We start from the raw sequence: 26,394 nt of genomic DNA on the forward strand, positions 1-26,394 counted from the left end.
TGTGGAATCTAAAAAACAAAAACAAAAACAAACAAACAAAGCGTAAATAAAGGACAGAAATAGACTCACAGACAGAGAATACAGACTTGTGGTTATGAGGGGGCTGGAGGGTGGGAAGGGATAGACTGGGATTTCAAAATTGTAGAATAGACTACACTGTATAGCACAGGGAAATATACACAAAATGTTATGATAACTCACAGAGAAAAAAAGGTGACAATGAGTGTGTATATGTCCATGAATAACTGAAAAATTGTGCTGAACACTGGAATTTGACACAACATTGTAAAATGATTATAAATCAATAAAAAATGTTAAAAAAATCACAGGAATTGAAGTGGGGGGGGAAAGCCAGATTATAAGTTTAAAGAGGAAAAAAAAAAAAAAGAAAAAAAAATCAAATCAAATAACTACTGACCCAGAGGGTGGACCTCTGAAACCCCATGCCCTCTAGGGGAGGGGCCTGGGGCAGGTCACTGTAAACAGAGCGGTAAGGCCTGTGGGTGGAAGTGGAGACATCAGACCTGTGGGGTTGGGGGGCTGGCTGACCTTCCCAGACCCCGGCTGCTCCCCAGTCCGCACCAAGGAGGGACCCTCTTCGGGACCACAGCACACTCCAGGCTGTGATTTTTGCTCCGTCATTTTCAACGTGTGGTTTCCGAGACTGCCAACATACACGTTAACATCTAGAAATAGAAGTGTGGGAGGCAGTGTAAGAGGTTTGCGTGGACCAAGCTTGGAAGTGATAAACATCACTTCTACTTTTATTATATTGGGTATAGCTCAGTCACTTGACCCCACCTAGATGCAAACAGGATAGGAACCGGAATCCCTGGCTGGGCAATTTTTTTTTCCCCAGCAACAACATATACTATGAGGGAGAGGCACATGTCTTGGGTCTTTTATCTTAGTTTCAGTTCCTCCAGAAAACACACTTTTAGACAAGACTTTTCAAATGTTTTATTTGGTAAGTATAGAAACACAGGTTAGAGAATGGGAAGTAAGACAGAGATAAGAAGGCATCCAAAGGATGTATGGACAAGTCAGTTACCACTGTGGAGCCTGGGGCTTAATTCCACTGGGGAAACTCTGGGAGCCAGGGTAGAATATCCCAACCAAGGGGCTGGCAAACAAGAGCCTTCATACACCAACTCCTGCCAGTCATTGTGAGTTTTTCCCATGGGCCATAAATCCCCTGCCTCCCTGCCTTCTGTGCAGGTGGCAAAGCAGACTCCTGGTGTCAGAGAATGCCTGCATGCAAAAAAAAAAAAAACACAGGTTCTGGCAGTTGGAAGTTTCCCAGTGTGCCTGTGAGGGGTGAGGTTGACGGATACGTATGGGATACTAAGGGTCTGCTCCATGGTCTCTGCCAGAATCCACCACATGGTCCAGTGACATATGGACTAAAAAGACCAGCAGCTGCCCACCCCTCACCCCCGTACAATCGCATACGTAACATACAGTGGTGGAGTGACAGAATAACAACAATAAAACTCCATTTCATAAAGGGGAGGGGTGGAGACCGGGAGCTACTCCTGGTCAGTATCAGCTTTGAAGTCCTACTGGGCAGGCATGTGAATTAATCAGGCGGGGTGGTTCCTCTGCTCTCTGAAAGTAGTTCCTTCGCTCATTGCTCTCCAAGGTCCTGGCAGCCCCCTCTGGGAGGGCCTACTTTTCCACTCCCTTCTCTAGCCAGGTCTGGATGGGCTACTGAGGAGTCTGTGCTCCTCGGGGGCTGTATGACTTTTCACCCACTTCCTACTATGCAAGCTTGAAGACTGTATCAAAGTTCGAACACTCCAGATTTCTGGTTTTCTTTACAAAACAATGATCTCACAACCTTAGTCACCTTCAGATCTTTTTGCTCCCAGTCAGTTTCATGTGGTGGTCTTCTACTTCACACATACAAGACAAGGCCAAGGCCTGATGGTGAGAAGATACATGAGACACTTTTAGATTTAGATCACTTGTTACTTCCATAGATAGCAAAAAAAAAAAAAAAAAGAAGCCAAAAGTACCATCTCCCACACACCAAAAAGGATGACACCAAAGAAAAGGGGCTGGTGACTACAACTTGAGTTGTGGGAAATCCCATGGCTGGGGAGCCAAATCTAGATGGCAGCTAAGTGCTTTTATACTCTGCAGCTCTGTTCTGGGGGGAGTGGTGCAGGAAGCCCCACACCTCAGCAGAATCTGGGAGGTGATGAAAACAATCTGATGACAGCCTCCTAGAGGAGCCAGGAAGACGGTTGGGAGGTGGCCTCCATCCTCTCATATTCCAGCAGAATCACAGGGTGTTTGGCTGGGGCTCAGATGTGCTGCAACTCCAACCTTTGCCTATATGGGTGTGTGCAGGGTCGTCAGGAAGCCACGGCAGAGCTGTTCCCCTACAGTAGTAGCCACACCCACAGTTCTCTCCTGGACTCATTTTCAAGACTCTCTCTCAATTGATAGTGCCTACCCAGCTTGGATGGGAGGACCAAACTCTTTACAAGATCATTTCCACATGGATGGGTTGTAATGGACGTTTGCTGTGCAAAGGTTTATCTCTTGTTTTGGGGGCCTTGATGTAGTCAGCTTTTCTAATCTTGCAAAACCCCACAGGTTTGAATTTTTTAATTCCCTTTAATTTTTTGTGTGCAAGCAAGCCAATTCTTCTGAGTAGCCAAAGCAACCAACACATGTTGCTGACATTCTATTTTACCTGCTCTTCCCTACATTTCAGCAGACCCAGTAGGCCTACTGAGGTCTCCTTTCCCATTACCCTCCTACCTTCCAGGTACTGAAGACAACAGTTTCATTAAATATTTTGCCACTACAAAGACTATTTCTGTAGCAATAAAGATCATTACTAATCTCATTTCAAAAATTATATATCCCCTTATTTTTACACATTTCTTTGCATACAGCACTGGAAACAAATGTAAAACTCAATCCCTGGAAAAAAACCTATTTTTAGCTTATTTTTTGGTTTTCAGAAATCTTATCTATGTAGCAAAATATAACAAGAACTACTCATATTCCTACCATTCGTATTTTAAAAGTAACTATTTTGTCATATTTGTTTCCTGTATTTTCTTATTCTACAAACAGATAAAGTTCCCTTTAAACTTACTCCAAGCAGGGTCTGGAGTGTCTGGCCCTAGGTGACAGAAGTGTCAAAGAAACAGAGGGGTGGCCCTGAATGCCAGGGAGGGGAGGGGAAAGTTAATCCCCAGACCCCAACTTCGGAGGCAGCTTCCTGAGGGCACATCACAACGATTCCCCATTTTCAACAAAATCTTCATGGACCAAAACCCATATAACGACTTTCATCCTTTACTAAGGAACTGCTATTCAGGCAAAGTAACATGCATCAGAGCCAGTCTGAGGGGCTTGTTAAACTCAGATCAATGGACTCAGTAGATGTGGGGTTGAGCTCAAGAATGTTCATTTCTACAAGTTCTCAGGTGACGCTGATGCTCCTGGTCCCTGCACCACAGCAGGTAGAGAACCAGTGCTCCAGCTAATGCCCCAGACTAGGTACCTCGGAGACAGACACAGACCGTCTCTGCCCATGTAGAGACACAAACGGGAGACCCTCTCATCTGGTCTCCTATTTTACAGATGAGGTCGACTCCCTGCTTTTTAAAGCCAGTCACTAAAAGCTAAAGGGTTGATATCATTTCCCTCCTCTTCTTTAGCAGCACCTACGACTCTCCTCCTCCCGTGAGGCTTCCACATGGCACCAGGCAAGTCAGGGGCAGGCTCCTGCCTGCCGTGCTGACCTCCGTGCAGAGACGGGTGGCAGCACGTGCCGGGGAGCACCCTGGGGGCTCAGCAGGGGCACTGGGTTTCCAGTCATGCGACCTCTGCTCAAGCCCAGGTGCCGCCACTTCCTGGCTGTGTGGCCCTGGGCAAGTTACACAGTCCCTGAGCCTCACTTTCCCATCTATGTGGCACAGACAACGATGCCACATGCTAGAAGACTGCTGAGCAGAGTGAGCAGGAACGTGCAAGCAGGAGTCCTCTATCGACTGTGAAGGACCCAAGAATTAGTAATTATTATTACACAGCTCACCACAGACTTACCTCCTCACAATGAACTTGGTGGCAGGATCTTCTTTTTGTTTCACATCTCTAGTAACTTTCGTTTATGTGTAAGGTTTTCCTCACCCTCTCCCCGACAAGAGGCCTTTACCTTTAAGCCACAGTGTCACTGATTCTGACTCACCTTCCGTGGGTGTGTTTACACACTTAGATCCAAGCTGTTCTTTGCCATATTGAGACTCTAAAAAGAAAAAGAAAAAGAAAAAGAAAAACAATCAAGGCACAGAGGATTAAACTCTCACATTACTTAACCTTTAATGAAAAAGAATATGAAAATGGATATATGTATATATATGTACGACTGAGACATTATGTTGTACACCAGAAATTGACACATTGTTTCTGACTATACTTCAATAAAAAAAAATAAAAAAATAAACTTACATTACTCAAGCAGAGTCATAATCTTCTTAACCTCAGTAGTCAAGAATAAAATGAGGAGAAATGTGAACGCAGCAGTTCGTCATTGGCCGTCAACAAGCCAAGATTCTGTAGTTCTTCTTTACTTCCTCTCCCTGATTTTTGTTATTTGAACATTAGGTTCCATCCTAGAATATGCCCAACACTCGTGGTGTTACACAGCAGGAAAATGGGATGCTCACTGAAAAGGTTTGGGGCAGGGGAACCACTGAAGACCTTGGGAAAGAACTCTTTCGCGTCACCCTGACATCTTTCTTCTCCTTAGATCTCTTGGCTGTGGTAGCTGGTGAGCAGGTGAGCACGTTCGTTCTTTATTGGAGGAAAAAGAATCCAGTCCGCCAGCCCTTGGAGTCAAAAAGACTTGGATGCTGTCTTAATACTAACACTCACTGAGACCTTAAACACATCGTTTAATTTCTCTAAGCGTCAGTTTTTACATCTGTAAAATGGAGATACCACCATTTGCCTCACAGAGCTGTTTTGAATGATAATATAGTTTCTCGTTGTAAAATATTTATTGAGGAATCTCTCTTTTCCCTGACTTTATTTTTTGGATGTGTTAGGGCCTCTTCTAGCCATGGGCGCTTGTCGAACTCCCAACAGAGCCCAGGTCCGCCCTTACAAGCCATAAACCCAGAGGCTCTAGCCCTAGCCTTCCCGGGACGCCACGGCCGGCTGCACCATTCCATCCCCGCGGGCACCGCTCCACAGCAAGTGGACAACTCCGCCCTCTCCCGCAGCTACCACGGCGTCACTTCCGCCGGAAGAGGCGGGCACGTCCGCGCGGTTGGCGCGAAAGTCGGTTCGGGGTTCGGCAATTTCCGGGTCTGAGCCTACTTCGGGGCCGGGGGCGCCGCCGGGTGCGGCGGGTGTGCGCCGGGCTGGCGCCCGACCCCAGCCGCCGTCCCGCGGGCCGCGCGCCCCCCGACTCACAGCCGGGAGACTCCCAGGCTCCACCGAGGTGAGTGAGGCTCGTAGAGAGGACGCAGCTCCAGCCCCACCCCGCCATGGAGTCGCGACGCCGCCTCTGGCCTTCGGGGCCGAGGTTTCTCAACCCTGTAAACGGCTCCCGGACCAGCGGGTGGGACTTAGACGTGAGAGAGGACGTGGCTGCGGGTGGATGGAGAGCCGGGCCTTTGCCTGGGACCAGGGGAGCAAGAGCGTCCGGCCTTTTAGGAGGCATGACTTTGCTCGCTGATTTTCCTGTTTATATTTAAAGTCTGTTTACTGAGAGCTGAATAAGCGGGGTCCACGGATACCCACAGGGACCTTTTCGTTCTGAGCATCCTTGAGCTAAGTGCAATTGAATGTCCATAGGCCTAGGGGACTTAGAGCCTCAGAGCATAGGCCCTCGATGTATTCAATTTAGCGACCTTAATTTCGTCCTCTGATTTGCAAAGATTGGTGTTGTCATCTTTTTCCTTGACTTTGCCCACCTTCTGGTGTTTACAAACTGTAATGGACGAATTCACGGGCAAGACCAGAATGTTTGTTCATAAGCGTTCTTACCTGTGCAGAAAAATAGTTGCTTTAAACATTTAACTTCATATGTAATGCGTTTTTGCTCTTATTAATGGTTCCTTTATTTTACCAGTTCAAAAATGTCCAAAAATGACAAAGAACCGTTTTTTGTGAAGTTTTTAAAGTCGTCAGACAATTCCGAATGTTTTTTTAAAGCTCTTGAGGTAAGAATTCTTGAAAACGTCTTGTTTGATGCTGTGAATTTTCTTGTTTTGGTGCTCTTGATTTATTTGGCCTTATATGTCTTACGCAGTTATTTAATTTTCTTAATAGTTTTACTGTAGTCTACATTAGGAGAGATATCATTGTTACACATTTTTAAATTGACATATTATGTATTGGCAGAGGCTTGCAATCTTAATAACATTTCTATTGAAAGTGGTGGACCAGCTGTTCTTGGAAATTAAGTTGTTTTGTCTATTACCCATAGACCTTTGTGTGTTGAAAAATTTGAGTTGGTCCTGTATTTGTTACCCTTCATTACTTTTGTTAATTGTTTAAAGTTTCATTATGTACAGTGTATTATGGGAGAATATAGGGGTAGCGTAGATCCTTGCTACTCACAGACCCCAGCAGCATCACCATGGCCTGAAAGTTGGGTCCCAGCTCAGAATTACCAATTAGAATCTGCTTTTTAACAAGATCCTTTGCACACTAAACTTTAAGAAACACTGTTGTAGCAGGTTTTTCTTTGAAGGTTCACTCCTTCAGTAAATAATCGTCTGATAAGCGGTGTTCTAGTACTTGGGATACATCAGTGATAAGAGCAGGCAAAGATCTATACTTTCTTAGAACTTACATTCTAAGTTCTAGCAGGAGGAAATAGGCATTAATCAGACATGTAAATGAGTAAACTGTATAGTATGTTAAAAGTGCTAAGTGCTGTGGGAAGAGAAAAGCAAAACAGGTTAAAGGAGAGTATTTTAGATAGAGAAGGGAAAATTACAATTTATTTTAAGTAGAATGTGATCAGGGTAGACTTTACGGAGAAGACAATATTTGAGTACTCTTGGAGCAGATGAGATAATGAGCAATGCAGATATCTAGGGAAGTTTTCAAGACAGAGGGGACAATCATACACAGGCCCCTGGGAAAGTGCTTACATTGTCTATCCAACACGAGTGTGGCTGTGGTGTAGTGAGCAAGGGATGGAGGAAGAAGGTTAAGGTGTGCTTCAGAGAGGAGAGTAGAGAGGTCATGTGGGCCTTGTGGGCCATTGTAAGGACTTCAGCTTTTTCTTCCAGTGAGATGATGAGCCAGTGGAGGGTTTTAATCAGAGGAGTAACGTGATCTGAGTTAATGGTTTTGAAAGGATCACTAAGTATTTAACATAGGACTTCCAACATTTGCTCAGAAAATATTTGAGTGCTTACTGGGAGCCAGGATATGTTGGCAAACAAGATAGATCATGAAACTTTCATTCTTATAAGGGAGAGAGACAAAAACTATAGCTATATGTAATATCAATGTTATTTTTCTTCATAAAATACATTACAGGGATAGAGAAAAAGTATTTTAGAAAGTATGATCAGGAAAGGCATCTCTGAGGAGGTGACATTGAGCAGATCTGATTGAAGTGAGAGATCAAGTCAGGGGAAGTCCTGGGAGAAGAGTGTTCCAGGCAGCAGGAACAAGACAAAGCATCTAATTGAGATCATGTTTAGCTTGTTCAGGCCTAGCAAGAAAACAGGAGTGGCTAGAGGAGAGTGAGCCAAAGGGATGAGAGGTAGAAGGTAAGTGCTGGAGACAGGCAGGGGCCAGACCCTGTGGTCTTGTAGGCCACTGTAAGAAATTTGGATTTTATTCTGAGTGGTCAAAAGCTATGGGAGGTTTTGAGCAGAGTGACATGGCCTGATTTGTATTGTTGAAAAGATTAACTCTGTGTAGAGAACAGAGTTAGGACAAGGGATGGAGAAGGAACCACTTTGGAGATTTCTGCAGAGGTCTAGTGAGAGATGACAGTTGCTTTCAATAGGATAAGGGCTGGATTTGAGATGGACTTTGAAGATGGAGTTCATAGGACATAAATACAGGTAAATAATTTTAGATGCATTATTTCATTTTTTCTTTCAGTCAATAAAAGAGTTCCAGTCAGAAGAATATCTTCAGATTATTACAGAAGAAGAGGCATTGAAGATAAAGGAGAATGATAGATCACTTTATATCTGTGACCCTTTTAGTGGCATTGTCTTTGATCATCTCAGAAAGGTTTGCTCACTTTAGTGTATTCCTTCGGTGGCCTGTTATTTTGGTTTGTTTTTGTTTCAGTGAACATAAGTTCTTTACTGATCATGAAATATTTTGCAAATTATGAATACAGGAAATCTTTTGGTTTTGGAAGCCCAGAATAGTATTTTTAAAGGTTAATCATGTTACAGTAGTCTTTGGTTAATATGCAATTTTTATATTTCAGGGAATTTAGCTTCATTGAGTGTAAGTTAACCCAATAGTAATGAAGCATTTTATTGATGAAGTTCTACTATACTTACATTCAGTTTGATTACAAGAAATATCAAGGAAAAATAATAAAGAATAGGAAAAGACTTCAACATAATGCTTGGTTACTTACTGTCTTACCTATGTGCACTTGAATTTTAGTACCTGTACCTTGTATAGGGTCTGAAAAATTATATGCTAAAAGGAATCATTTCGGGGATGAGCATTGCTAATATACCAATGAGCCATCTTATTTCTTTCTGTTGATTCTAGAGTCTACTGACTCATTACTTTTTTGGTGTCTGGACAAGAGAGAAGCATTGAAATAAAAGTAAACTGGCTGTAATTCCATTCAGATTACAAAGAAGTGATTCTTGTTTGAAGGAGAAGAAAACATAGAAGAGTAGGTAGATGCAGTACTGTCTGTGCAGTATACGGAAGGTCTGTGCCCACCTTTGCCAGAAGCATTGCTGGTCTCACCCTCCTTTTGCAAATAACACTGGCTTGTCAGATAGAATCAATAGCATCAAAATCTCACTTTTCTTATGACTGACCAAAAAGATAGCAACAGTCACTTCCCCTGTAGATTTTTAAATTAGTCATGCTTTGGTGACTTTGGCAACTGTAGGCTTTTAGTCTGGCTTGGATGTGCTGATGTCAAGCAAGACTGTCACCTTTCTCAATTATCAATGAAAATGAAAGGTCATTTTTTGAGTAACCTGCAGTATCTTAGGAGAAGTCATTGTGGGTCTTCCTTGGGAAGACATTAAGTTGTGGACAAAATATTTTTTTTTAATGTGGAAAATGCCTAGGATTATACTTTTTTTGGTAATACAATAGGTATTTTAGAGGAGGATTATTTGGGCTGTTATAATTTTAAACTGCTTCATTGGCTGGGTGCTTCATTTGAAAAGTAAATGTAGAGATTTCCTAATTATTACAGCATAAATTTATTATTCATATCACCTGTCATTAAAATTGTGTTTGTTTCAGAGATTTAATGGCAGCTTAATGCCAGTTTTAAGTTAGTGTGGCTTTTGGAGCTTATTTCTTTTGATAGCCTACATTGTTTGGTTTGCTTGGGTGTGTATGTTAACATGTGTTATGTGTGAGGAATTATATAATGGTCTTCATTTTTGTTTTTCTTGTTACAATTTGGTGGTTTTTTCCCCATGGTCATTAACTTCTATAAAGAATTGGTAAATATTACAAAATGTAATTTTATAAGACTGGAGGGCTTTTCCTACTTATTTAAACTTTTTCTTTTTTTGTAGCTTGGCTGCAGAATTGTTGGTCCTCAAGTAGTCATGTTTTGTATGCACCACCAGCGATGTGTCCCAAGAGCTGAGCATCCAGTTTATAATATGGTTATGTCTGATGTAACCATATCTTGTACAAGCTTGGAAAAAGACAGAAGGGTAGGTGTTGAGAGGAATGTCATGATCTCTCTCTCTCTTCATATATATTTTCCCACACTTAATTTTTCTCTGTGCGGGGGCTACTTGGAAAGACCTTGCACTTGGTATTCATGACTTAACAACAAAGTCAGGATGACAGTGTATTTTTTTTAATTTTTAAATAAATTAAATACAGTGAAATCTTTCATTGAAAACTGGCTAATAGAAGTTTTTTGTTTTGATTTAAAAAAGGAAACTCATTTTTTTCTGCATAATTGATGAGTTTGTTTTTCAGTCACATTTTTTCCACCATTGGTTAATCTTTTAAAAAAGGATTCTGAGAGTTATATATAACATACATGTTTTTATATATTATATATATAATTTATATTTTTTAATTATGTGTATATTAAAATATATTGTTTACTATAGAAGCAACATAGTTAAATAAATTCATGGAGTTGAAAAAGATAAATATAGGAAAATAATGTGTATAAAGGTAATCTAACATTTATACTTTACATTTATCTTCCAAAAAGTAATTTTGTTTATTATTTAACTTTATAGTGGTGAGAAATGTTTGTGCATTCAAGCTAACAACAGCAAAAGATTTTTATGGGATATTGTATAAAAAACTGGAAGAGATTGTTTGCTTCAGTGTTAATAATATATTTTCTTTTGGGGCTACAGGAAGAAGTTCATAAATATGTACAAATGATGGGTGGACGTGTATACAGAGACCTTAACATATCAGTAACTCACCTTATTGCAGGAGAAGTTGGTAGCAAAAAATACCTAGTCGCTGCGAACCTAAAGAAACCTATTTTGCTTCCTTCTTGGATAAAAACACTTTGGGAGAAGTCACAGGAGAAGTAAGAAAGATATTTTGACATTTTCTAGATTTGAAAAAATGATACATTCAGTCATTTTGACATATTGTTGGTTTTCATAGGGGAGGTTTCATGATATCCTCTTCGGATTTGCCATTTTGGTGCAAAAATAAGATTATTATTCTTTCCTCCAATGGAAAAAAAAGATAATCTGCAAGCTGTCATTATCATGGTACAAGTTGATAGGTAGAATGAGCTGTGGGCTTAGCATTAGCTATAAGGTAAGAAATGCTTTGATAATAAAATTGTTTTCAGTGGTAAACATTCATTAAATAGTTGAGAAAATCATTGTGGCAAGTGTAGCTGTTACGTTGCCTTATCCTCCAAGGCTGTGCCTGTATGTTAAGTTGGAGAGTAAATTTTAGCTGCTTTGGCATTTGTGTTCCCTCCCAAAAGGGGCATATGTAAGGTTGAATATAAACATACATAAGCCATTAACTGAAATGCGATCATTCAGTAAATGTTAACTGAGCCTATTTTATGTACCTGGCGTGAGCTAGGCATTAGGTATAAGTAGAGAGCAAAACAGGACAGCGTCTGTGCCTTTGTGGAGCTTAGAGCCTATTTCAAAGGATAGAATTGAGTTTCCTTTAAAATTAGACTAACAACCAAAAAGTCCAGGTACCACTGTTTGAATTAAATAGGCATTTTTCCAGTCTTCCTTTCAACACCACCCAGCACATCCTAAACACGTCTCCTCATTGGCACCCTCATTCCTAGCCTGTCTCATCAGCACATCTGCCTAGTATGGCAAAGAATTATATTTTTGTTGGTATTCTGACAAAAATCATTGCTTATTATTTATATAGTATAGTGGACGAATTAAAAATCTGTTTTCTAGTAGACAACCAAAGAACCTTTGGGTGTTAGAAATTTAGAAATTTTGGAAAATGCACTGCTTTGACCAGCATGGACTTAGAGTTAATGAAATATATATTTTCCCTTAATACAGTTTTATTTGAGAGGCTCTATCTGAAACATTAATTTTTATTAGAGACATGATTTGAGCTAGATGAGCAATTAGTATAATTCTAAGCGTGTTTGTCAGTTCTCCTTTTCTTAAAAATGATTAAAATGCTAAAAAATGAGGAAATCATTCATGATATTCCTATTGTTTGTCATTATTCTCCTAGTAAATTTTTAAGCTATCTGGTATATAAAATATGTTGATTTTTTTCCTTTTTATCATTTGTTTTCCCCAGAAAAATAGCTAGGTATACCGATATAAACATGGAAGACTTCAAGTGTCCTGTTTTTCTTGGTTGCATAATCTGTGTGACTGGCTTATGTGGCTTAGACAGGAAAGCAGTACAGCGACTCACAGTTAAGCATGGAGGTCAATACATGGGACAATTAAAAATGAATGAATGTACACACCTCATTGTGCAAGAACCAAAAGGTAAAATTGTTTCCCAAATGGATGAATGCAAGATTGTCTCTAGTATTGAACATTTTAAAATCTTTATAGCATAGCTTTTACTTGTGACATGTCATAAATCTGCTATGATATTTTTTCCTCTAAAGTCTTACAAAGATAGTTTGGTTTACAATCTGTAGGAAAATTACATGACTATCCTAGTGTTTACAAGGTCATTGAATAAATATTAAACAAAAGTTTCCAGTGATGTTTTATCTAAATTTATTATCAGAGCTTTAAGTCCCCACATGTTACCAAATACTTAAGAGATGAAAAATTTGGGTGAATAACAAAAAAGCTAGTAGATGTAGCTAAATTGTGGTTTTTTCTAATGATAAATTTTTAAGTCTTGGCATAGTTTTTAATTGAATGAATCAGCTTTGCTGAACGAACTAGAAGTTTTAACTTGAAGATAACACCTTGCAGAACATGAGACAATTAAAAGAAGAAAATTACATTACCAAGAAGCAGCAATTAAAATTGTTACTAATTTTGGTGTTCTATAACCTTTATACCTATTCTGGAAAATATTTTTTATCAGTACTCTTAAAATATGTAAAAATTGATGAGATGAGAATTTTGTTAATATTTTTATCTCTATTTTTATCTATACTGTGTTTTACAAAACTACCTAAGTAAGAAAATTAGAAAAAAAAAAGTTAAAGTTAATTGATAATTGTCCTTAAGTCAGAACTTCAGGTATGGCCAATTATGATTGTGTGTAAAGTTGATAACTGCTGTTGGTTTTCTGAATCTGAAGACAGTTCATCTCTTAGCTCTGAAGAATGTAAAAAAGGAAAACCTTTTCATGTTATTGTTTACTACATTTGACCTCAATTTCTCTATCATACTATTTCAGAATGCATTGTATTAAAAGTTTTTTTAAGGCAATAAGAAAATACATTTTTAAATATGATTTATTTGTCTATTCACCTGTCTACCCTAGACTTCAAATAGAATCGTATTGACGTAGGAGTAGTCTATTGAAAGTTGGTATTTTTTATATTGCAGACATTTACACTTTTCACAGTTGTTTCATGTAGTCTTACTAAAACCACATAATTCTGTGAGTTATCCCACGTTACAGACTAAGAAGCTGGTTTAAAAAATTTAAGTGATAGAGGCTATACTCAGTCAAGTCTGACATTATTTCAGTTGCCCCACAGTTGCCTCTGTCTCTGCAGTTTAGTAAAAGATAAACTCCCTCACATAGCATATGCGTTTACACAACACATAGAAAATATAATTGGGTAATAACCTAAAATATTACTTTCTCATACACTATATAGCCTATTGGTTAAAAGTAAGAATAATTGCTGGTAACTTTAATTTTGTCTCAGGTGGGGTTTTTTTCCATAACCTGTCATAATTTGAGTATTTCTGCAAAAACAGATTTTAATGGTTTGTATCTCTCTCTCTCAATGAACATAATAGGTCAAAAATATGAATGTGCCAAAAGATGGAATGTACACTGTGTGACCACACAGTGGTTTTTTGACAGTGTTGAGAAAGGTTTTTGTCAGGATGAATCTATGTACAAGACCGAGCCTAGACCAGAAACAAAGAGTATGCCTGATACTTCAACTCCTACTGGCCAGATCAACACAATTGATAGTAAGTCTCTGTAGGATTAAATAAACAATCATTTTAAGACAATCAGTTTTCTATGTAAGAATTTATTTGTTAAGGGGATCAGTGAGGTACAGTAATGAATTTCATCTTTTCTTGCCGTGCTTCCAGGTATAATTGTATAATAAAATAACCAAATTGTATTAAAAAATTAGTCCAGAGCTCCTGATATTTCTTTTTATAATGAATGCATGCTTTCTTTTATACCCTGATGTAGTGTAGAAGATGATTAAAGAAATTAAGAATACTAGTAGGTAAAGACTAAAAATAAGGGAATTCATTTTTTAAAACTTGACTGGCATACAAATATTAGTAAGTTTTCTTTGTTAGTTTACTGCAACTGTTATAGATCATCTATATTCATATAAAATTTGAAACCTTTTCTGTCTTGGAGGTACCATGTTAGCAATTTAATAAATGTTATAAAATCTTTTTCAAATATAAGCTTCCTGGACCTTAAAGTCAGCAACGTCAGATTTTTATTGGAATCAAGTCACTACTAGGGAAATGTATTAAATACATTTTCATTTAAATAAGATATGAACCTTAATTTCATTTTCCCTTTTCATACTTTGCCACCGACATTTTCAGTAAAAGCATTTGAATCTTAATCTGGAAACTGTTTATAGCTCTTTTTGTATAAGGAAAGTTAATCTATAGGAAAATGTGTAATCAGAATTATTTTATCTTCATAAATTTATACATCTCTTGTTTAATATGTAGGTCGTACTCTTTCAGATGTCAGCCATATTTCCAACATCAATGCGAGTTGCATAAATGAATCTATATATAATTCAGTTCTTAATAGCAAAGTGGAGCCTACTTTTGAAAATCTGGAAAATCTGGATGTCAGTGCATTTCAAGCACCTGAAGATTTATTGGATGGTTGTCGGGTATGTCTTTAACATGTAGTAAATGCAGTAAGTGATAATATACATTAGTACTTCTGGTTTCACTTTGAAGACCCTTCAGAGTTGGACTTGGCCTTATCTGTGTAAACCCTCCACTCTAGCTAAGCAGATGCTCTCATTAGGCCATGTCCATCTTTTAGCTGTTAGGGTCTCTCTGCCTGGGATGTACCTCCATCTGTCATCCTTTGAAGTTCATAGCACTTTTCAACTCTGCTCATAATTTTTCCATCTACTGTGTTTTGAGAGCATTTAGTTTCTGAACCACTTAATGGATTTTTATTTATACCATCATTTATTAGGTGTTTATAATATGCTAGACACTGTTAATTATTTCATATATATTGTTAATATGTTGTATATAATCCCACTTAATTCCCATGAATAACTCTAAAACAGATACCATCTTGAGTCTAAGACTTCGAGGATTAAAGTTCTTGTTCAGAGTCTCACACTAAGTAGCCAGCCATCTACTCCAAACCCTGTATTCCTAGCCTGTATTAGGCACACTGCTTTGTTTAATAACTCTTGGGCTATTTAATTTTTTGTGTGTCTGAGTAACTATCTTATAGTGCCTTGATGGAAACATCACATGTGTCTTCTAGAACGGAATACTTAATATATTCCTGCTTGTAGAATCAATAGGCTATGCATTAATTCTCAAAGAGTAGCAAAGATTTAACCCTCTTTTATTCCTAAGGAAACTGGACAAATTACCTTCTTTCTATACTTTTAAAACTTAGTTTACTGGCAGAACAGAAATTCTGTTGCATAATCTTTTATCCTAGACAATACTAATTCTGGATATGACTTAATTATTCTTTACTTATAGGAAGTGTATGATTTCTAATTTTTGTTAAAAAATAGTCTTTGTTTCCTTTTTAAAATTTTTTTTTGAATTTTTTAATAGAATTTTTTTAAGCTTTTAGTTTTTTGGGGGATGGGGGAAGTAATTAGGTATTTACTTATTTGTAAGGGAGGTTCTGGGGATTGAACCCACCACGTCATGCATGCTAAGCTTGTGCTCTACCACTGAGCTATACCCTCCCCCCAAAATATATTCTAGTAATAAAGGTTATTTAGTTTGGGATATAAATGCAGTTAGGAACAGAATGGTCATTCTTAAGAAATTTTTTAAAGACACGTTATTAAAATAAAGAAGATTGTTATTGATTAAATTGGCTTAAATATATACATATTGATAGTAAAAAACAACTTACTGCATACATATTATCCTCAAAGCATTATGCTCAGCTCTTTGACTTAAATTTTCTTATTTAGTCAACTCTGGAAAAGATATCTCAATTTATAAATTAGAAAATTGGTTTAAAGTGTCTTAAGTATCTTGGCATGGTCATATGGTTAATCATTTGCAGCTAAACCAAAATTTAAACCTAGATTTTTTGAATTCAGACATTTAACTCCAGTTTATTTCTATAATTACTGTAAAATTTATAGGTAGAAAGATCTTTACAATTTAAGAGGCTATCTGCATTTTAGAAATTTCTGTGCACTAATATTCAGAAGATAATTGATTCTGGCTTCTATTTTATTTAAAGCCTCAAAATACCTATCAAGTGTCTACTGTAAAGGATAAAATGCTCTGAGATTGTGAGGAAGTGATAAAATAAAAATTAAGAATCCTTAAAAAATCAGTTTCAGCAAGTACTCCAACTCCTAACATATGGTAAAATGTACATGAATTGTCTTATTTACATACAATGGGTTTAGATGTATATTTTTAATAAATTGGTTTCTATGTAGAGAAATAAACCATTTTAAATGCATTAATCTAAAGTAAGTATTTTCTTTCTTTGCAGATATATCTTTGCGGTTTTAGTGGCCGAAAGCTAGATAAACTAAGAAGGCTTATTAACAGTGGAGGTGGAGTTCGTTTTAATCAGCTCAATGAAGATGTAACTCATGTTATTGTGGGAGATTATGATGACGAATTGAAGCAGTTTTGGGATAAATCAACCCACAGGTTTTGTCAGTTTTTAATTCAAAGCAATTTTTACTATGTAATGATTTTTCTTAAAATTACATGTCCCTGCAATTATGGAAGCTGCGTGGCAAGTGGGATGATGGCCTTTATCATTTAAACTAATATATAACAATGTACTATTTTTGTAGGCCTCATGTGGTGGGAGCACAGTGGTTGCTAGAGTGTTTTAGTAAAGGTTATATGCTTCCTGAAGAGCCATATATCCATGCTAACTACCGGCCAGTGGAAATTCCAGTTTCAGATCAACCTGAAAGTAAAGCAGCCCTTTTAAAAAGAAAGAACAGCACCTTCTCTAAGAAAGACTTTGCTCCTAATGAAAAGCATGAACAAGCTGATGAAGATCTGCTCTCTCAATACATGGATGATAACCCAACAGTAGGTAAGAAAGAGTGATTAGTGCTTACAGTCTTTAAGAAGTATTTTAGTAGCAGAATGCATACGTAAGTGATTTCTGCCAGATGTTCTAGAACTTGAGTTGAACTAACCTTTTGCTTCCCTTAAAGTTTTATGTTTGTTACTTTTTCTCTAAGCAGGCAAGACTAAGGGGTTCTGGACCCTCTGACCCCCTCTTCTCTCCCCAGCTCACCTGTTCAACTTTGATCTGTTTTATATACAGGCATCAGTTGGTTTGTGTGAGTTTATAACAGCCTGAGCTTTTATTTTAACCTTATAACAAATGCGTCTTACTTGGTTATTGTGGTCTTTAATGCATATAATGCATGTGTATATTGCTGTAAGTAATATATACACTGTTCCATTTTGTGTATATTTTAACTTACATAAATGATATATAGCGTGTACTCTTTTGCTGCATTGCCCGGAACATGAGAGATTCATCCAATACAAGTAACTAGTTATAAATATACCATACATAATTTATTTTCCCACCTGGGACATTTTTATTGTGTGGACATGGCTGATTGATAGGATATGTGCATCTTCAACTTTCTTATATAATGCATGTTGCTTTCTGAGAGCCTTTAAAAAATTATTTATTATTGTATTGTTTAATTTTAATTTTAATTTTGGTGGGGTTGGGGAGGCAGTTAGGTTTATTTATTTTTTGAGGAGGTACTGGGGATTGAACCCAGGACCTCGTGCATGCTAAGCACACGTTCTACCACTTGAGCTATACCCTACCCCTGCTTTCTGAAGTGTTCATTATAGTTTGCCACTATATACTAGAATAATAGTAAGGATCCTGTTGTTGCACATTCTTTCAGCATTTAGTATTTCTTGTAAGGCTTGAAATTTTTGTTAATTTGATGGATGTAAAGTAGGATCTCATTGTGATTTTAATTTCATAACTGATTGCTAGTAAAGTAGAGAATCTTTTTGAGTGTTATTTGGCCATAATATTTTAAGATAGTTGAATTTTTCAATCTATTATTTTGTGGTTTGTGCTTTTCTATCTTATGTAAGAAGTTTTCCTATCCTAAGGTCATAAAGTATATATACTTTTCAGAAGTCTTAAAATTTTATCACATGTACATCTTTAATCCATGTGGAGTTAATTTTTGTATATGATAAGTGTTCAAATTGTACCTTATCCATGTGGATAATCACTTTTTTTCAAACTTTTTATTGAATAAGCTATCCTTTCTTCACTAATTTGCACTGCTGCCTCTGTCATTTATTAAGAATATGTTATGTGGGAATCTGTTGAGGCTTTTTATTCTGTTGCACTGAGATACCACACTGATAAACCATCTTGTTATTATGCCTTGTGATATGGTTTGATACCTGAGATAAAAAGACTCTAATTTTCTTTACAAAAGTGGCTTACCTATTCTATACAAATTTTTAAAATTAGTTTGTCAATTTGAACAAAATCAACATGGGAATTTGGTTGAAATTGTATAGAATTTATAGTTTGAAGCAAAATTGACATCTTTACAATGAAAAGATCTTCCTATCCATTACAATGTAATGACTGTATAAGATCCTAAACATGCTTTGTTACAACAACTATTCTTAATTTATTTTCTATCTATATTATGTAGTCATGTCTTGAAATTACATTTTTGATCTGTTTGCCGGTGTATAAGAATGAAATATTTTCAATATTGATCTCAAGTCTAATTTTTAAACTTTTCTGTAGAACATTTTGGGTATTGAATTTTTTTAATTAAGGTAAAATATACATAACAATATATCATTTTAACCATTTTTAGGTGTGCAATTCAGTGGTATTAATTATAGTCACAGTGTTGTGCCACCGTCATTACCATTCATCCCAGAACTTTTTTGTCTTCCCAAACTGAAAGTTTACAGCCATTAAACAATAACTCCCTATTCCTCCCTTCACCCAGTCGCTGGCAACTACCATTTTGTTTTCTGTTCCTGTGAATTTGGCTATTCTAGGTAGTTCATATAAGTGGGAGTCATACAATATCTGTTCTTTTGTGTCTGGCTTATTTCACTTAGCATAATGCCTTTAAGGTTCATCCATGTTTTAGCATGTGTCAGAATTTCATTCCTTTTTTTGAGACCTCTAAGTTACTTTATTGCCTGGATGTTTCTTGGACCATCATACCTGTGTAAATCTGTACCCTAACTTACTTTGAGGACCAGCCTATGATGATAAATTTTCCCAGAAGAGATGTTTTCCCCTTTGACTCAAAGCCAAAATCAAGTGTGCCTGTCATCTCCTTTTGCAGGGTGGATTTGTTGTTGTTGTTGGTGGTGGTGGTGGTGATTGGTTGGTTTTGATCTACATTTTTACTATTGGCACTTCCCTTTAGGGTTTCTGAGTTTGTTTCCTCAGGGTATCCTGTACCTCATCTCTAATTTGTTTGAAACCTTGACTTGACTCCTGTCCCCTTGTGTGATATCCTTAAATTCCAAGGGTCTGGATCACTACCAAAATAAATTCAGGGTAACCATTAGCTTCAGTAGTCACTTAATGCTCTGGATTCATGCTACTACTTCATTTTTAGCCCTTGAGAATTTCCCTTGCTTTCTTGCAAACTCAGCTATGCGTTTGTAAGGATGTCTTTAATATTTCATCCTCTGTTTTCAAGTGTTTTATAGTGATAAGGTTTTGAATGTCTAACCTACCATATTCCTAGAAGGAAACTTTCAGTATTCCTTTTTTAATCCACACTATTTCTGTTCATCGTGTATTGAAAATCTGATTTTTGTCAGACCATTTGCTTATGCTTCAGTAGTGTATCGTATCAGGAGATCATCCTAATTTTTTAGGGTTTTGTGGTATGAAGGAGCCACAGGTTGACTGGAAGCAGTTCTGTGCACTATCCTTCAGCAAGGGCACTTGGTGGAGGCAGGCAGTTAGTTTCTCAAACCTTCCTTTCTAAAGCAGCTACTGGTCTACTGACTTTGAAAGGATTTAGTGGCAGTAAATCTCAGTGAATTCGCAAGCACCTTAAAAGAATGTAATCAAGTATTTTACAGTTACTTCTTAAAGCAAAATTACTTTTGATTTGAGAGAGCTTTTTTAATAATAGGCTTGTAAAAAATGTCAGGCGTCCAAATGACATCTATTTGAAAAGAGGTTTATTGCTAAAATAAATGGAAAGAACTTCTGTAGACATGTTAATTTAGTCTGAGTCTTTAATAACTTTAGGGTTTTAGTAGTAGTCTGAAATTTCACTGGATTTCTTCCCATCTCACCACCAATATACAGACATCAAAGTGGGTTTTTTTCCCTCTTAGATGTGATTGTGAATCCTTGTAATTGCAAAGGAAATTTGCTTTTACATTTTATACTAGAAATAGCTATTTTAAAAACTACTTTTTCCATAATGTTGTATAATATATCACCTTTATTTCCATCTAAGCTTATTCATCCTCAAATATATCTATAAATTTTAAATATACTATTATCCTTTATTTCTTATGGTATGAAACTTGAGGGTCAAAGAGTCTCCTGACCTACTGATCAGTAAATGCTCTAAACAAAACTGCTTCTTCAGTGTCAGTAACATTAATTTAAATACTTGTATTAAGTAGGAATTAAAATATGTGTGTATGTATATGTGTCTAAATACATATATGGCAGTAATTAGTTTAAAATGTTAATGTCTGTTGAAGATGAGGATAGAGATTAAAAGATGGCACTGTAACATAATGCTGTGGATCCTAGAGGCAGATAGACTTTGGTTTTTATTTCATTTCTGCCACTTGATAACTGTATGACCTTAGATAAGTTACATAACCTCTTTAAGCCTGACTTTCTTCTTGGAAGAAAGGGTATAGATATACCAGTAGTATCAGCCTCATAGTTTCTTTCTTTCTTTCTTTCTTTCTTTTTTTTTTTTGTTGACATTTTTTATTGATTTATAATCATTTTACAATGTTGTGTCAGATTCCAGTGTAGAGCACAATTTTTCAGTTTTACATAGCCTCATAGTTTCTGGAGCATTGATTACATGCATGTAAAGCACTTAGCCACAGTGCTTGTATAAATAAATAAGTGAAGAATCCTTGAATAGCTTCCGGGCTGGTTGGAATCCCATGAAGTAGGGCTTGGCAAACTTTTTTTTTTTATAAAAGGCTAGACAGTAAATATTTTAGGCTTTTCTAGCCATATTCTGTCTCTGTCACATATTCTATTTTGTTTTGTTCTGTTTTTGCAACCTTTTAAAAATGTAAAAGCCATTAACACACGGAGCCTACTTTGGCTCCTAGGCTGTAGTTTGCCAATCTCTGCCAATTAAGGTGTTACCTTCCAACAAGACAGCACTAAAGCTTTCAAAAAATACTGAGTTTTTACCTCTTAAACTTCTAGGATTGATTTCACAATATTTATTGTGTATTAGGGACTACACTTTTGTTATTGACATTTATGTTTTAAAACAGCAATTTTTTTTTCTTCTACCCATTTGTCAGCCAACTTTATCCTAAAATGAAGTAGTAGAGACTATTTATTGGATCCTTGATCAGTTGTTCTCATAAGAAATCTGTATAGAAGCTAAATAGCTCCTATTTTGGTATGAAACACTTTAGAAATTTTTGAAAGAGAAGTAACCATAATTCCCTTATTATTGCATTTATTCAGTTATTTCCATGTGAAGGGCTTGACCGCTTATGCCTGTTACCTCTTTTTGTTCCTTAATGATATTTTCTCAATTCTACTGTGAATTATTTAAACCAGTTTTGGAACTAAGACAGGCCCTTGGAGTTACTGGAGCTTCATAATTTTCAACTAATTAGAGTTTCTAATACTCTCAGTATACTTAGAATAGAAACATGATTGCTGTATCCTTCCTAATGGAAGATGGTAATATTGGCAACACTGTTGGTAACCCAGAAGTTGGGGTGGATTTGTATTCTTTCCTCACTGTATATTTATAAAGCTTTAGTTTTTTAAGTGTGGTCATAATTCTTAGGCTCCATGTTACCTTAATATCTTTACTAGGGAATAAACTTTATAGAATAAATTATCTGTTAGAAAACATTTCTTTTTCTATTCCAGTTGAAGCTGTGAAGTCTGAAGCTGAGCCCTTTAATGATTCTACTCATGTTGAGCCCTGTAATGATTCTACTCATGTTTCTCTGCAAGAAGAAAATCAGTCTTCTGTCAGTCATTGCCTCCCTGATGCTTCTACAATTACTGAAGGTTTATTTAGGCAAAGGAGTTTCCTTGTTTTGGGTTTTAGTAATGAAAATGAAACTAGTATTGCAACTATCATAAGAGAAAATGCTGGAAAAGTTGTATCTCTTCAGAGCAGAACTGTTGCTGATTATGCTGTGGTTCCTCTGCTGGGGTGTGAAGTACAGGCGACTGTGGGAGAAGTTGTTACCAATACTTGGCTGGTAAGAAAACACTCTAGCCCCTGAAATGTAGTATTGAAGAATATCTGAATGCTAAGAGTGCTAATGTTTATTTCTTAGTTCAGTTTCAGTAAATTGGTATTTGGATTTGAGCACTGTCTGGATTTTGCTTTTAGCAGAGAAAATTATAAATAGTGAAATACCCAAGTTTCTTGGTCCTAATCCTGGTAAAATGAAGGTTATTGTATTGGAGGGCCATACCAGCAACGTTCCTTCTCAGGAAGTTACTCCACATCATCTCATACTATTTCAGTTTTCCTTGTTTTCTCACAACCAAAACATAACATTCACTTTTGTACTATTCCATGTTATTGGCTTATCACGGATAATTTCACCATTGGTTTTTTTTTTTAACTTTCCAAGAATTAAGAGAAAAAAATTATAAACTAATACATTGGAAGAAATTAAATTTAAAGCAATATTCAGTAAATTCAATGATATTTAGTATCCTGTATAATGAATTGATTTAAATATATCTTTAAATATTATAATTTTAAATGTGTTGAGAATGAGCATACACAAGTTTATATTAAAGTAAAATTGCTTTTCATCCAAACTGAAGTTACTGCTACTGTAACTGAAACGGTGTTAACCATTGGTTGCTTATTTCAGGTTGATGTTAATGTTTCTCTTGTTTTTAAAAGGTAACTTGTATAGAATATCAGACTTTAACTGATCCAAAGTCAAATCCTCTCTTCACGCCAGTCCCAGTAATGGCAGGAATGACTCCTTTAGAGAAGTGTGTTGTTTCATTCAGCCAATGTGTAGGAGCAGAAAAAGATTCATTGACATTCTTAGCAAATCGCCTTGGAGCAAGGTATGTAGTATTTTTAGTGCACCTGCTGTCTTGGTGTACTTTCTATCTGCTTTGACTTGTAGAAGAGCATTCAGATTAGAATTTGGCTGGGTGTCTTCATAATATTTATGGGAAGTTCATTATTTATCTATGATGGCTCAAAGTGGGAGAGGGGAAAGTGCTGTTAGATGGATGCCTGGCAAATGTTAAGACTATAGGCATTAATGCTTACCTACCAGGAAAAGGAAGATTTAAAGCTGATACATGGGCCGTTATTGAATATTACTTGTCTAAATAAGCATTACTCCCTTTCATGTGCCATATGGATGATTTATTCTTTCTCAGTATACATTCATTGTTTCTCTGCAATGCAGATGTTAAGTGGGAATAATGAATACTTTGGGAGAAGGAAAATAAATTTTAAAGTTAATTCCAAAATCCAAATTAGCCCAACCCCTAAGTGAACATTAGATAGTGGCTAAAGGAAGTAGAAAACTGTTGTATCAATAAATGTAAATGAACTAAACTTTTACATTAAAGGAAAGGTTCTTTTAGATTAGATCTTGAAGCAACACTTAAAATGGTTTTAAACAAAAGACACACCTAGGCCAAAGTGATTCAGAACATTTGGGGAAAAAAAAGATGGGCAAAGGTATGTCAAGTAAATGCAAATAAAAAGAAAGAAGGGGGTTGCAATTTTAATGTTAGATGCCAGACAAGTTTGGAGTCAAATCAAAAGGCATTAAATGAGAAAAAGAAGAGCGCTATAAGTAAACAGTGCTGGTCGTACCAAAGGTAATATATATATTGTTAAAATACATATATATACACTCTCTATATATATACACTATGTATACATACACAACATACATATACACACACACACACACACACACACACACACTCAGTAGAGCATGACTGTCATGAAACAAAAACAACAGGATATACGAGGAGGAATCAGCAGAAACACATTACTTGTAGGAGACTTTAATTCCCGTCTTTTACTTCATGACAGGTCAAAGAGGAAACAAGGAAGGAAAAACAGATTTGTATTTAAACAGCACAGTTAGCTATCTATTCCTGAAACAGTGACCATACCTTTTCAGATGCCTGTGGCCTGTAAAGAAATTGGCCACAAAGAAAACCTCAGTAAATGAAAGTAGAAAGTACAGGCCATAGCCTAGAAATCATTATCAACATAATAGTAACAAGCAACTGCAGTGCCCATATTGTGACCTCAAAATACCATTTCCCACTAAAAAAAAACGGAAGCTTAAAAAAATGGTCAAGTCTAGATCTGAGTGCCAGTGAATTTGGAACATTTTGTCAGACCAGATAGCAAGTATATTAACCAAAAACTACTAAGGGAGCGTTGCGTCCAAAGGACCTCCACTGGCCAAAGGCAGGAAAGTTAAGTATTACTAGAGATAACAGGGAACAGGAAGAGGAGAGGAAGCCTACAAGCTAAAAGACACAAAAAGTTAAATGAAATGTTCAAGTATGCACTGTGATAAAACTAAAGAAAAGTAAGGAAGTGATTACCATAAATATCCAAATAATGGCTACTATTAGGAAGGGAGGGAAGAGGAGCTATTATTGAGAAGAGGCATGTTGGAGAGGTTCTGGAGTGACTGGTAAGATTCTGTCTTCTGACATGGGTGGGGATATAAGGATATTCCCCTTATGATAATTCAGTAAATTATTTCCTTTTCTGCTGTGTTCTGTATTTGAATTATACTGAATTAATAAAAAGCTTTTAGAAAAAATGAATTGTAGAAAATAACAAAAATATGGCAGCAGACTCTAAGGGGTGTAACTAACGCAGTGCTCAGAAAAATTCAGTAAAGTGCTTATGCAGAAAATTAATATACAGAAGTCACTGACCTTCATATACACAGCCAGCTAGAAGAGCTAAGGAAAACAAAAATCTTTTACCACATCTGTGGTAAAATAAAATACCTAACAACATGATGTGGAATCTTAAAACAAAACTAAACAAATTAATAAACAAAACAGAACTGAAATGGGGGAGGGTATAGCTCAGTGGTAGAATGCATGCCTAGTATGAACGAGGTCCTGGTTCAGTCCCTGGTACCTCCATTAAAATAAGTATACGTAGGGGGTCCCCCCCCCCGAAAATAAATAAATAAATAAATAAATAAATAAATAAATAAATAAATAAATAAATAAATAAATAAATAAATAAATATTTTTAAAAAATAGATTTATAGATACAGAGAACAAACTGCTGGTCACCAGAGGGGAACAGAATGGGGGGTTGGGCAAAATAGGTGAAGGGAATTAAGAGGTATAAACTTTCCGCTATAAAATAGTCGTGGGGGTGTAATGTACAGCATAAGTAAAATAGTAATGCTGTAATAGCTTTGTATAGTGACAGATGGTCACTTGGCTTATGGTGTTGATCATTTTTGTAATGTATTTAAATATCAAATCACTGTGTTGTACACCTGAAGCTAATATGTATGCTAACTATACTTCAATATTAAAAGAATAAGTTTAAAGTGAAACTTAGAAGAGCTACTGAAACTTGTAAAATGCTATTGAGGGAAACAAAATAAGACTTGAATGGTAAGAAAGATGTACATGTTCTTGGATAGGAAGACTAAACATTATAAAGAAGTTTCTGTTATCCCTAGCATTAATGTATAAATTTTACATGATCTCAATAAAAATGCTGAAGAAATTTTTTTGTTTGTTTTGTTTTGTGTTATGCATCAGTGCTCTTGCTATCAGTAAGTACTTTTTAAAAATTGTACTTTGTTTTTCATTTACTCAGCAAATTTTTAAGACCCCCCCCCACCTTTTTTGGGGGGTGGGAGGTAATTAGGTTTATTTATTTACTTTTGATGGAGGTACTGGGGATTGAACCCAGGACCTCATGCATGTTAGGCATGCACTCTACCACTGAGCTACACCCTCCCCAGAGATTTTTTAGAGAGGGCAATAAGCAAACTCATTCTTAAATTCATGGGAAAATATTAGCAAGCAGGAAAGTCATGAAAATTCTGAAATAGAGTAGTTATTTAAATATATTTTATAAATTTCACTAAATAATAGTGTGTCTATAAG

The 26,394-nt window shown here is 36.5% G+C and overlaps 1 protein-coding gene, 1 long non-coding RNA gene and 1 other non-coding gene across 8 annotated transcripts in view; 1 reads left to right on the top strand and 2 right to left on the bottom strand.

Moving 5' to 3' along the window:
- Nucleotides 1–693: 693 nt before the first annotated feature.
- Nucleotides 694–5,241, bottom strand: LOC105063257 (uncharacterized). Of its 2 annotated transcripts, none has more exons than XR_834757.3 (3): nt 4,474–5,241; nt 4,072–4,270; nt 694–1,923 (listed from the first exon to the last, which is right to left on the bottom strand). It is a non-coding gene; the product is annotated as an uncharacterized LOC105063257 (long non-coding RNA). The 2 variants fall into 2 exon arrangements; XR_834758.3 differs by having other exon boundaries at nt 4,214–4,270; nt 4,474–5,231.
- An 88-nt stretch (nt 5,242–5,329) lies between these two features.
- Nucleotides 5,330–26,394, top strand: part of TOPBP1 (DNA topoisomerase II binding protein 1) — a 54,321-nt gene continuing 33,256 nt past the window's right edge. Inside the window, exons 1-12 of one of the 5 annotated variants that reach the window (XM_074371151.1) lie at nt 5,330–5,470; nt 6,104–6,194; nt 8,104–8,238; nt 9,741–9,884; nt 10,554–10,735; nt 11,956–12,152; nt 13,605–13,784; nt 14,523–14,692; nt 16,528–16,691; nt 16,841–17,091; nt 22,150–22,490; nt 23,153–23,325. In XM_074371151.1, the coding sequence (XP_074227252.1) occupies nt 6,111–6,194; nt 8,104–8,238; nt 9,741–9,884; nt 10,554–10,735; nt 11,956–12,152; nt 13,605–13,784; nt 14,523–14,692; nt 16,528–16,691; nt 16,841–17,091; nt 22,150–22,490; nt 23,153–23,325 (2,021 nt within the window). In that variant the 5' untranslated portion in view covers nt 5,330–5,470; nt 6,104–6,110. Of the gene's footprint in view, nt 5,471–6,103; nt 6,195–8,103; nt 8,239–8,739; nt 8,908–9,740; nt 9,885–10,553; nt 10,736–11,955; nt 12,153–13,604; nt 13,785–14,522; nt 14,693–16,527; nt 16,692–16,840; nt 17,092–22,149; nt 22,491–23,152; nt 23,326–26,394 lie in introns of those variants that run through there. The other 4 variants (XM_074371140.1, XM_074371134.1, XM_074371161.1 and 1 more) reach the window with 4 other exon arrangements.
- On the bottom strand, nt 26,173–26,245 carry TRNAV-AAC (transfer RNA valine (anticodon AAC)). Its single transcript has one exon. It is a non-coding gene; the product is annotated as a tRNA-Val (tRNA).

Source organism: Camelus bactrianus, chromosome 1 (genome assembly GCF_048773025.1).
Source record: "Camelus bactrianus isolate YW-2024 breed Bactrian camel chromosome 1, ASM4877302v1, whole genome shotgun sequence".
Lineage (NCBI taxonomy): Eukaryota > Metazoa > Chordata > Mammalia > Artiodactyla > Camelidae > Camelus > Camelus bactrianus.